Source organism: Manis javanica, chromosome 14, assembly GCF_040802235.1.
Source record: "Manis javanica isolate MJ-LG chromosome 14, MJ_LKY, whole genome shotgun sequence".
In the NCBI taxonomy this organism is placed as follows: Eukaryota; Metazoa; Chordata; class Mammalia; order Pholidota; family Manidae; genus Manis; species Manis javanica.
Genome location: NC_133169.1, coordinates 45,451,575 through 45,461,349, shown reverse-complemented (window position 1 = coordinate 45,461,349; position 9,775 = coordinate 45,451,575). Strand labels below are relative to the sequence as shown.

Genomic DNA, 9,775 nt, shown 5'->3' with positions numbered 1-9,775 from the left:
AAGATGAAATTTTAAGTTTAATATTTCATCTGAAATATGTTATAGAGCCATTGGATTCACAGCGTTGAGAGAACCTGGGGGGATCTAAGGTAATTATCTTATCTATTAAGGACTTTGTGATTATAGGTTCCTGAGATGAATCCAAAAGGCTGCTCCTTATATACCCTTTTCATGTAAAAATCAAAACATTATGGAGTCAGAGTGTGTCCCATAGATTTATTTTAAGGAAACTCCCCCACTATGTATCCCATGTTCCAAGACCCCCAGTAATGCTGCTAACGCTTGCACTCTGAGTAAATGGCAGGCTAGCCTTTCTACAACATCCATTCACATATTACTCGTAGTTCTGTCCAAACCCCAAAGGAATGGCCAATAATAGTTTCCCCGGGGGCTTCATCCTTCTGGGCTGCTCTGAGTGGCCTCAGGTGGAAATGGTTCTCTTCTGGGCTGTGATCCTCTTGTACACCATGGTCGTCCTCTCCAACTCAGCCATCATCCTGCTCTCCTGCGTGGACCCTCTTCTCTCCACCCCCATGTACTTCTTCCTCAGCAATCTCTCCTTCCTGGATCTTTGCTTTTCCACAAATGCTGTGCCACAGATGTTGTCCAACCTGTGGGGGCCAGACAAGACCATCACCTACACAGGCTGTGTCCTCCAAGTCTGTGTGTTGCTCTGTCTTGGGGCCACAGAAGGCGTCATGCTGGTGGTGATGGCCTTTGACCGCTACGTCGCTATCTGCCGGCCCCTGCACTACACCGTCATCATGAACCGTCCACTGTGCTGGAAGCTGGTGCTCACGGCCTGGCTGTGCGGCCTGCTGGAATCTGTGACCCAAACCCCCATCACATTCCAGCTGCCCTTCTGCGCCCACCACCGCCTGGATGACTTCCTGTGTCAGGTGCCTGCCCTCATACGCCTGGCGTGCACAGACACCTCAGCCAGTGGGTTGCAGATGACCATCTCTGCTCTCCTCTTCACCGTCGTGCCAGTGGGGTTGATCCTGACTTCCTATAGCTTCATAGCTCAAGCCCTGGGGAAAATCCAGTCTGAGGAGGGAAGGCAGAAGGCCATCACCACCTGCTCCTCCCACCTCACTGTGGTCTTCATTTTATATGGGACGGTGGCCATGGTGTACACAGACCCTGAGAACCAACTTGCTTCAAAACATGGCAAGTTCTTCACCTTCTTCTTCACAGTGGTTACACCACTGCTGAACCCCCTCATCTACACCCTGCGGAACAAAGAGGTGAAGGGGGCCCTGCAAAGACTCCTGAGGAAGGGGGGCAGCATGAGGGGAAAGAGGAATGTGATATTTTGAACTAGAGCAAATGTTTTAAATCATGGCATCACTCATTTTACATAAATAACTCTTTCAATCATCATATAAACAGGTATGTTTATCTCAGAGGAAGTACTTAATGTATTATTCTTTATTCCTGTATTTTAAAGTTGCATTATGGTTAAGAAAATGTGTATAAATGTAGTATCAGTTTTTTCCATGTACTGTGTTTAAAATATATTTGTCACTGAGAAATTACTATTTTCAGTTAATGTTTAAAGAATTACTACTATTATTTTGTAAACATAAGCAGCATGGGATGAACAATTTTTAATTTATTAAAATATGCCTTTTCAATAAATTATTAATGATCTATTATATGTGTGTGTTTAAATAAAAATATGAGGAATATTTATGTTATGGACTTTTCTCCATGAGCCTGAATGGGGGAAAATTTCCCCCTAATTAGTCTAAGTCTTTATTACCTATGCAGTCTTTCCATGGTAATTTGACTGCGAGGATGACATGTCGGTTAAAATGAGGAATGCCACCTGCAAATGCGGTACAATATTCTTCTATCTGGAATTTCCAGAAGGTGAACCATGACAAGGAAGTGCCTCTGATCTTCACTTCCTATGTGGGACCAGAAGGAGTGTGGACATCTTATCCTATGACACAAAGAAGTGTGTATATTTAATCCAAACTTAATTTCTACGTGATTATAAATATGTTATGTATTTAGGTAAATATTTTCTTCTACTTACATAAACTAGGGCCATTTTATAATAACACAATGTAGGAAAAAGCAAAGATATGTGACTCATGAATTCTCTATGTCCTTTGTTGTGAATTTGCATAAACACAAATTTGCCTAAATTCAACTGAGTTTTTATAAATGCAACTCAGGTATAAAGTGTGCTCTCAGCAGGTTAGCACAATGATTGACTTGGAAATTTCCTTAAAGGTTTACTGAACATTTTCTAGACCTCTGTGGTATTAGAAATACCTAAGATACCACCCATGTAAATAAATTATAGGACATACCCATTTTCTGGCTTATCCCAGAGTCTTGCAGTGGTTACTAGGTGTCATTACCAAGTGTTAGTTTCAGTAGAGCAGACCTGGGTGTTGGTGAACAGTGGAATGATATCACATGCATAAAAGCAAGAGTCTCAGCAGAAGGTGTTGCCTGAAGATGAGGGGAGGGGAATATTTGTGTGCTATGCTGTGGAGTCAAGCCGGAGTTCCTTTCTCAGAACTTTTGCATGGACAGGGCATTTCATCAACAGGTTAATAAAACTTCACAGAAGGAAGAATTGAGGAAAATACTTGTTACACCGTTGGGTGACCCAGCGAAGCTGTAGCTGTGTGTTTACTGTTTCTTTTCTCTTATAGTTCCTCTATTGCTTTACTTTTTTCACCCCAGTATCTGATCAAGTCCTTCTTTGAAATAAACTTTATTATTTATTACACTTCTTTCTATTTTAAACCATTTTATCCTCCATTAATTGGTTGCTCCCTGTCGTTCTTATTAGCTGTATGAATTGGTGTTTTGAACAGCATGCATCCTTGTGCATATACTGAGTCACAGCAAAGGGCACACACAAAGGTTGTACTTGCTCAACCGATGGAGTTTGTTTAATATTTTAAGACATAATTCCAGTTAGCAATGCACCCCAGTACCCTTATGCAAACTGGCACTGAACTTTACTTACTAATGACTCAAAAATTTGGATACTAACTCTGAATAAAAATATAAAAAGGCAGCCATGTCATTACACAGTCTGTGAGACATAGAAGACACCACTCAACAAGAGAATATACATTGTTTTCAAGCATCCAGAAATATTATTCATTATTGACTTCACACAAGGGCATAAAAAAACCTACATACATTTGAAAGCATTGAAATGCTACAGAGTGTGTTTTCTTATAATAATATAACAACACAGGAACTCAACTACATATTTTTAGGAAAGCCTATAAACACAGAAATTAAACAACATTTTTCTACTTGGCCATGGGCCAGAAAGGAAATCTCAAAGGAAAATGTCCAGGCAATAGAGCCATTAGTTCTGAACTCTAAACCTGGTAAACCATCATTTAAGAGTAAGAGAAAAATCAATTAAAAATACATTTTCAGATTTTTGTTTTAGACATGTTAATTAACCACTGACTGAAGAACTATTCATGCATAAATACCTAAGGACTGAGAAACTGGGAGCTTTTTGAGAAAAGCTGGAAAGCAAAAAGATAACCCATATTTAATTTAGGAGAGCTAAGAAAGGAAATGATTAGGCTGGCGGTGGGAGAGCTAATGAGCAAGTGGACCGAAACAAGAAGCTTGGCTGCAAATCTGTGTATCAGGCCATTGAACTGATATCCTCACACCCACTTCATGAGGCTGACTATGCCTCTGCCAACTGGCACAACACTTCCATTTTACTTTACAGAGATGCTGAACACCTAGGGCTCTGGAACTGGAAAAGCAGGCAGAGCACATGGTAAATACTGAATGAACACAACAGATTGTGAGGCATCCCAGCTCCATGTCCCCACTTGGACTGTTGGTGCAGGGAGCCAGTTACCAGCCCTTCAATCTTTTCAGAGAAAACGGGCCATCCCAAATAAAATACCTGTAGATACTCACATTTAGGGTTTCCCAAGTGAATGAATCATTTCAATCATAGTTTAGTGAAGTTCACCAGTTATTATGACTCACTCTGGTCCAGAGATCTTCCCAAATGTAGAGAGGCAGGGATCAACTATCTTATGAAAAAAACTTCTTAAGTAAAAAAGATGGATATCAAAACAAAATAAGAGGAAAAAAAAGAATAAATAGAATAAACAGTATATGCAAGGAACAAAAGGACTATCTCAAAAGGAAACTTGGATTTGTCTTCTCAAAGAGAAAAGTTCATGTGAATAAATATTAAACTAGAACATGATGATATGAAGATAGCATTGAAGAATATTTTAATTGACTAAGCATCTTTTTCTATTGTATTAAAATACTGTGAAATAATTGACAAATATGACTATGTTTTTAAAGTAGCACAATGTGAATATACACACACACACACACACACACACACACACACACACATATATATATATATATATATATATATATATATATATATACACACACATACATACATAAATAAATAAATTATATTCTGGTCAAGATAATTAACACCTTCACCTCACACAGTTAATTGTGTGTGTGTGTTTACATGTGTCTGGATAAAATGAAAGTTGCTGTGGCCAGGATTCTCACCTGGCCCTGGTTCGCTAGCTCACTACACACGTGTGGGCAATGCATCATTACTGACTCTATATAGAGAGCCCTGCTCAGTGCTCTGGGCTGCATGGTGGCATGGCTGCAAGGCTGCAGGAAAGCAGAGCAGAGGCTGGAGTGTGGTAGTGCTGAGGACAGAGGCCCAGAGGATGGCTGTGCAGGCAGAGAGGCCCAGAGGCAGAGACCAGCTTGCTGTGTGCAGACTCGCTCGGAGTGGACGGGACTTTAGTGATTGACCTGCCACCATGGAAATAAAGTTGGGTATAACCCTTTCACCCCAAGAATGTTCTACTGTCATTTCTTTGGTCACATAGAACCCATAGTGAACTTGCCAGGGTCTAAACCCATTGGCAAGACAATGTGTGTGTGGTAAGAAATCTTAAGCTTAGTTTTAGTAATTTTCAAATATACAATACATTATTACTTAATATATCATGTATTAGATCCTAGGAACTTACTCTTCTTACAATTAAAAAGTTATTCCCCTTGTTACATTTTGCCATTCTTGCCTCCCCACAGTCTGTGGCAACCACCATTATAATCTCCATTTCTTTGAACTCAGCTTTTTTATTTTAATTTATAATCCACATATACATGACACTATGCAGTATCAGTCTCGCTCTTTCTGGCCTATTTCACACACCATAATTCTTTCCAAGCTCATACATGTTGCAATTGGCAGGATTTCTTTCACATTTAAGACTAAGAAATATTACATTAAATGTGTATAAATATATTTTTTTCTTTATTCATGCATACGTGAAAGAAATTAAGGTCATTTCCATATCTTGACTATTGAAAATAGTGTTGCAACAAACACAGATGTGCAGCTATCTTCTCAAGATTCTGTGTTTGACCCCATTTGATACATGCCCAGAAGTGGGATTGCCGCATCATATGGCAACTCTATTCTTACTTGTTGAGGAACTACCACACTGTTTCCCATGATTCCTGTACCAATTTACATTCCAGGTTATATGATTTCCATTTTCTCTGCATCACTGTCAACGCTTATTGATAAGAGCCACCCGAACAGGTGTGATGTGATATCTCATTTTAGTTTTGATTTACATTTGACTGATTAATAGTGATGTGGAGCCCATTTTTATATATCTACTTGCCATTTTTTGGTCTTTTTTGGGAAAAAAAAGTCTAGTTAGGTCTTCTGACCATATTTTGATTGGATTGCTCACTTTTTTTTTTGTTATTGAGTTACATGAGTGACATGTATTTTTGATATTAACCTCTTATCAAGGACCTGGACTGAAAACATTCTCCCATTATGTATGCTTTTAATTCTTTGTTTGTTCCCTTTGCTGTACAAAATTTTTTTGGTTTCATATATCTCACATGTTTATTCTTTTGGTGTTTTAGCCAAGTAATCATTGCCGAGGTTGGTACCAAGTGTCTTTCTCCCTAGGTTTTCCTAGGAGCTAGGATTTCTTGGAGCATTTAAGTCTATAATCAATTTCAAGGTAATGTTTGTGTGTTGAGTTTGGGTTCCAGGCAAGACACCAAAATGATGGCTGTGTTCCCCAGAATGTTAAAGATGTAGGAGAGCAAAATTATGACCAAAAGGATCCTCTCTAGCTGGGGCTGATCAGAAAATCCCAGCAGAACAAACCCCTTTTCAGAGCTGTCGTTGCGTTCCCCCATGGTCCTGCAGACTTCAGTTCATCAAAGGATTACTTTCTGGGGAAAGGAGGTGACGAGGTTGGCCGTGGTGGAGCAGGGCTGGGGCCAGGACGGGCGCCTTCCTTTTGTGCTGTTCAGCATGTTGTCAAGGGCACTTTGCTCAACACACATTTTTTGGTAGGGAATGCCTTCTGCTTCTGTGTCCTTGAAGCAGATTTCAGATTTCACTCTTTCTAATGGGACGCACCAGAGCGCAAACACCACCAGGGTGTCCTCTTGTTTTCACCCACGACCCAAGAGGGTATCACCCTCCCCTCATTATTCCTCTACGGAGGTACCTTTGCAGACTTACTGATGCTCATTTGTGAGACTCTCTGCTATCGGTTTTGGTTTGATATTCTTAGAAGAGTCTCGCATCATGCACTTTTAAACTATACAGTAGTGCAAAATATGGAGGACATATTAGGAAAAATAACAAGTGTGTGTGGAGACAAAGTAGGTGAGAGGTTGGTAGTGACGGCGCACCTCCAGCACGGAGAGGAGCTTTGAAGCCACGTGCAGAGAAAGAAAGTGCTGAAGAGGTCGCCTCGCGGGCAGAGGGCAGAGGGCAGATGAGAATCAAATCAGCATCGAGTGGATGCCACTTACTGATTTGCGTGCTGACATTCACCTCGAGCAGAGTTTTAGCTGCTGACATTTTATCTAAATACCCAGGCAGCAATTGCACACATTATTCCATGGTTTTTTCACGTCCCACCTCCTTCTCTTTTTCTATCTCTTTTCCCGTTATTTTTGGTATGTCTTAATTATGGTAGCTTATGAGACTTTAGGGATGAATTAGAGAAGGAGCTTGTTTTGGCTCTCTCTCTCTCTCTCATAGGTATTTCCAGTTGAAACAAGCACTTCACATGTTTTCCTTTTAAGACCCAATGTTGATTAACTTTTGAAATATTTTAATGTTGCTTATAGACACCTAATATTTATTATTTTTGTTTGAAAATTTATTCTGAACACATCACATTTTAGTATATACTATTTGAAAAATAAAGAAATATATAACTATAAAAGAAAATATTTTCTTATAATAGCTTCATTCAAATATGATCCCTGTTAACTGCTTAGTGTACTAGTAAAAACAGCTTAATGATGATAAAAGCTTTCATCTCCACATTCTTCAGTTATCTTCTGTACTTTTAACAACAATCCACATGTCTATATTTATTATTTATAATGAATACAAACATTAAATTGGTGGTCATCAAAATATACTATAATCATTTCTTAAATAAATACCTATGATTTTCATTTTTGATACCTTACTATGTACTGTGTATACTTACTGTACACACCTAACCTTGTTTTTTATTAGTTATCCTATGCCAAAAGCTTAAAGAAAAACAGGAAAACTTACCTTATTTTCAAAGACTGCATCCACTTCCATCACATGGCAAATGTTACTTAACAATTGTTTTATTACATGTCATTAATGTTGGTTAGTTTATTACTATAATTCTTAGTATTGAAAAAACCTTTGGCATGCATTTACTTATACTTGTGTCTGTTTAATTTAAAGATTTCCAGAAATAGAATTAGTTATCAATTATAAGAAAATTAATATAGTTTGAAAATCTTACATATGTACTACAATAAATGCTCTTTCCTAGAGTGTTTGAAAGGCGATGTCAGCTCACCATGCACAAATTTAATTTTATTAATTTTACATACTAATTCCCCTTGTGAAAATCATTATTTTAGTATTTATTTTAACTTGAGGTTATCTGTTACTCGCATGAATTGAATTTTGCTTTACCTATTCTTATATTTTTCCCTTTTGGAATTGATTCATAAAGTGACCTATTGATGCAGCTAGCAACAGAGCTCCTCTTTTCTTTTTCACAGAAATATTTTATATGACCAATATTCAAAGTTGATATTGAAGTGATCTTGTCAAATGTCAAACCAAAAACAGCATAATGTATAAAAGGAAAGAGCCTGGAGAGGAGGTGTTGGAGCTAACAGGGCAGCATTGTCCAAAGGGGACCAGCACCCCAGTAATGGCCAGGGGTGAGGAGAGAACAATGAGCAAGACAGTGGGATGAACAGCTGGAGTGCGTTCAACAAGCAGCAGGGATGGAGAAACTGGGCAAGAGTCCCCAGTGCCTGCAACACCTGAGAACTGTTGTTATAAAACAGGTCTGAATCATGATACAATGCTAAACCTTGATTTACAACCAAATATTAATAAAGCAGTTTAACCATGAGAGAACTTCATGAGACTGAAATACAAGAATTCAGAGATGTGATGACCAGTCCAGAGGTGGTGAGGATCAGACAACAGAAATACGTGAAATGGGAATCAACCTGAGTCAGAAAGAATCTGAAGAAAATCATAGAGATTAAACTCAGTGGTGGCTTCATGGTTTGTATGTGGAAGTAAAGTGATCTGTAAAGTGAATGAATCAAGTTGTCAAAGATGAAGGTATTTGAAGATACAGTAATAAACATTAAAAAAATATTAATTAAGATTGGATGATGTGGAAGAGAAATAGTTCAGAAAGGATTTATTCTTTCTTATGCTAATTCCAATAGACACTAGAAACAAAGGATATTTTACTCTTTATAAAGTAGATTCTATACTCAATAAAAGGATTGTTAAAAGATAACTAAGCAAATATACAAATTTTGCTAAAAGGAAAAAAAATAAAGCACATAGTAAAGACTTTTTAAAATAAAAATATGAAAACATAAAATAATATAAAGTGCAAGAGAATATGGTGTAAACTTATTGGACATGTCAAGACACATCATAGGGTTTAACCCACTCATTAGAAGAAAAAAATTACTAGTCTCTCTGAAAATCTCTTTCCCCAGATAAACTGGCCTGTTTCTTCAAGTCAATAAGATCTTCACTATTGGATTAATACAGACTTCTTTGACGATGTACTTTACTTTTATTCACAATAGTAACCACTCTTCACATATTTTACAATGCTTTGTTTATTATCAGTCTCCAAAATAAAATGTAAATCCAGGGGTTGTGACTTCTTCCCCATTTTAGCACTGGTGCCTCCCCAGTGCCTAGTACAGTGCCTGTGACACTGCAGACATTCAAAACAAATGTTTGCTTAAGGAATACACTACATTGTTTAGAAGTTACAACCGCAAGATGGTAGAATAATAGATACCCAGCTTTAGTCTTCCTCATGAAAATATAGATCAGCTACTATACACAGACAAGAACACCTTTGTAGAAAACCCCAAATGTGGGGTTGAGTCTGAAGCATCCACTGGAGCAGAAAAACTGAAATAACCCACATTAGATGAAGAGTAGGGGTTGTGGCTTCACATTAACTGGGAGGAGTGGCTTCACATGAACCGCATCACCCCTCCCCCCAGGCCAGCACACCTACACTGTGGCTCCCCTGTGGGGAGAAGAGAGTCCCAGGCAGGCATTGGGCCTCCCAGAACTCTGGAGCACTGCCCCCGGGGCCCGTGTCTTCCCATGTCATGGGGGACTCTGACTGGGGAAGGGGCAGTGATCACGACCTAGGCCCGTCTG

The 9,775-nt window shown here is 38.7% G+C and overlaps 1 protein-coding gene across 1 annotated transcript; it reads left to right on the top strand.

The window, feature by feature from the left end:
• The first annotated feature begins 365 nt into the window (after window positions 1–365).
• Window positions 366–1,319, top strand: LOC140846008 (olfactory receptor 2C1-like). Its single transcript, XM_073221441.1, has one exon. The coding sequence runs from the start codon at window positions 366–368 to the stop codon at window positions 1,317–1,319; it is 954 nt and encodes a 317-aa protein (XP_073077542.1).
• Window positions 1,320–9,775: the final 8,456 nt, after the last annotated feature.

Bases quoted from the DNA above. Each gene is read 5' to 3' on its own strand.
- LOC140846008 (XM_073221441.1), top strand. From the start codon at position 366: ATGGCCAATAATAGTTTCCCCGGGGGCTTCATCCTTCTGGGCTGCTCT.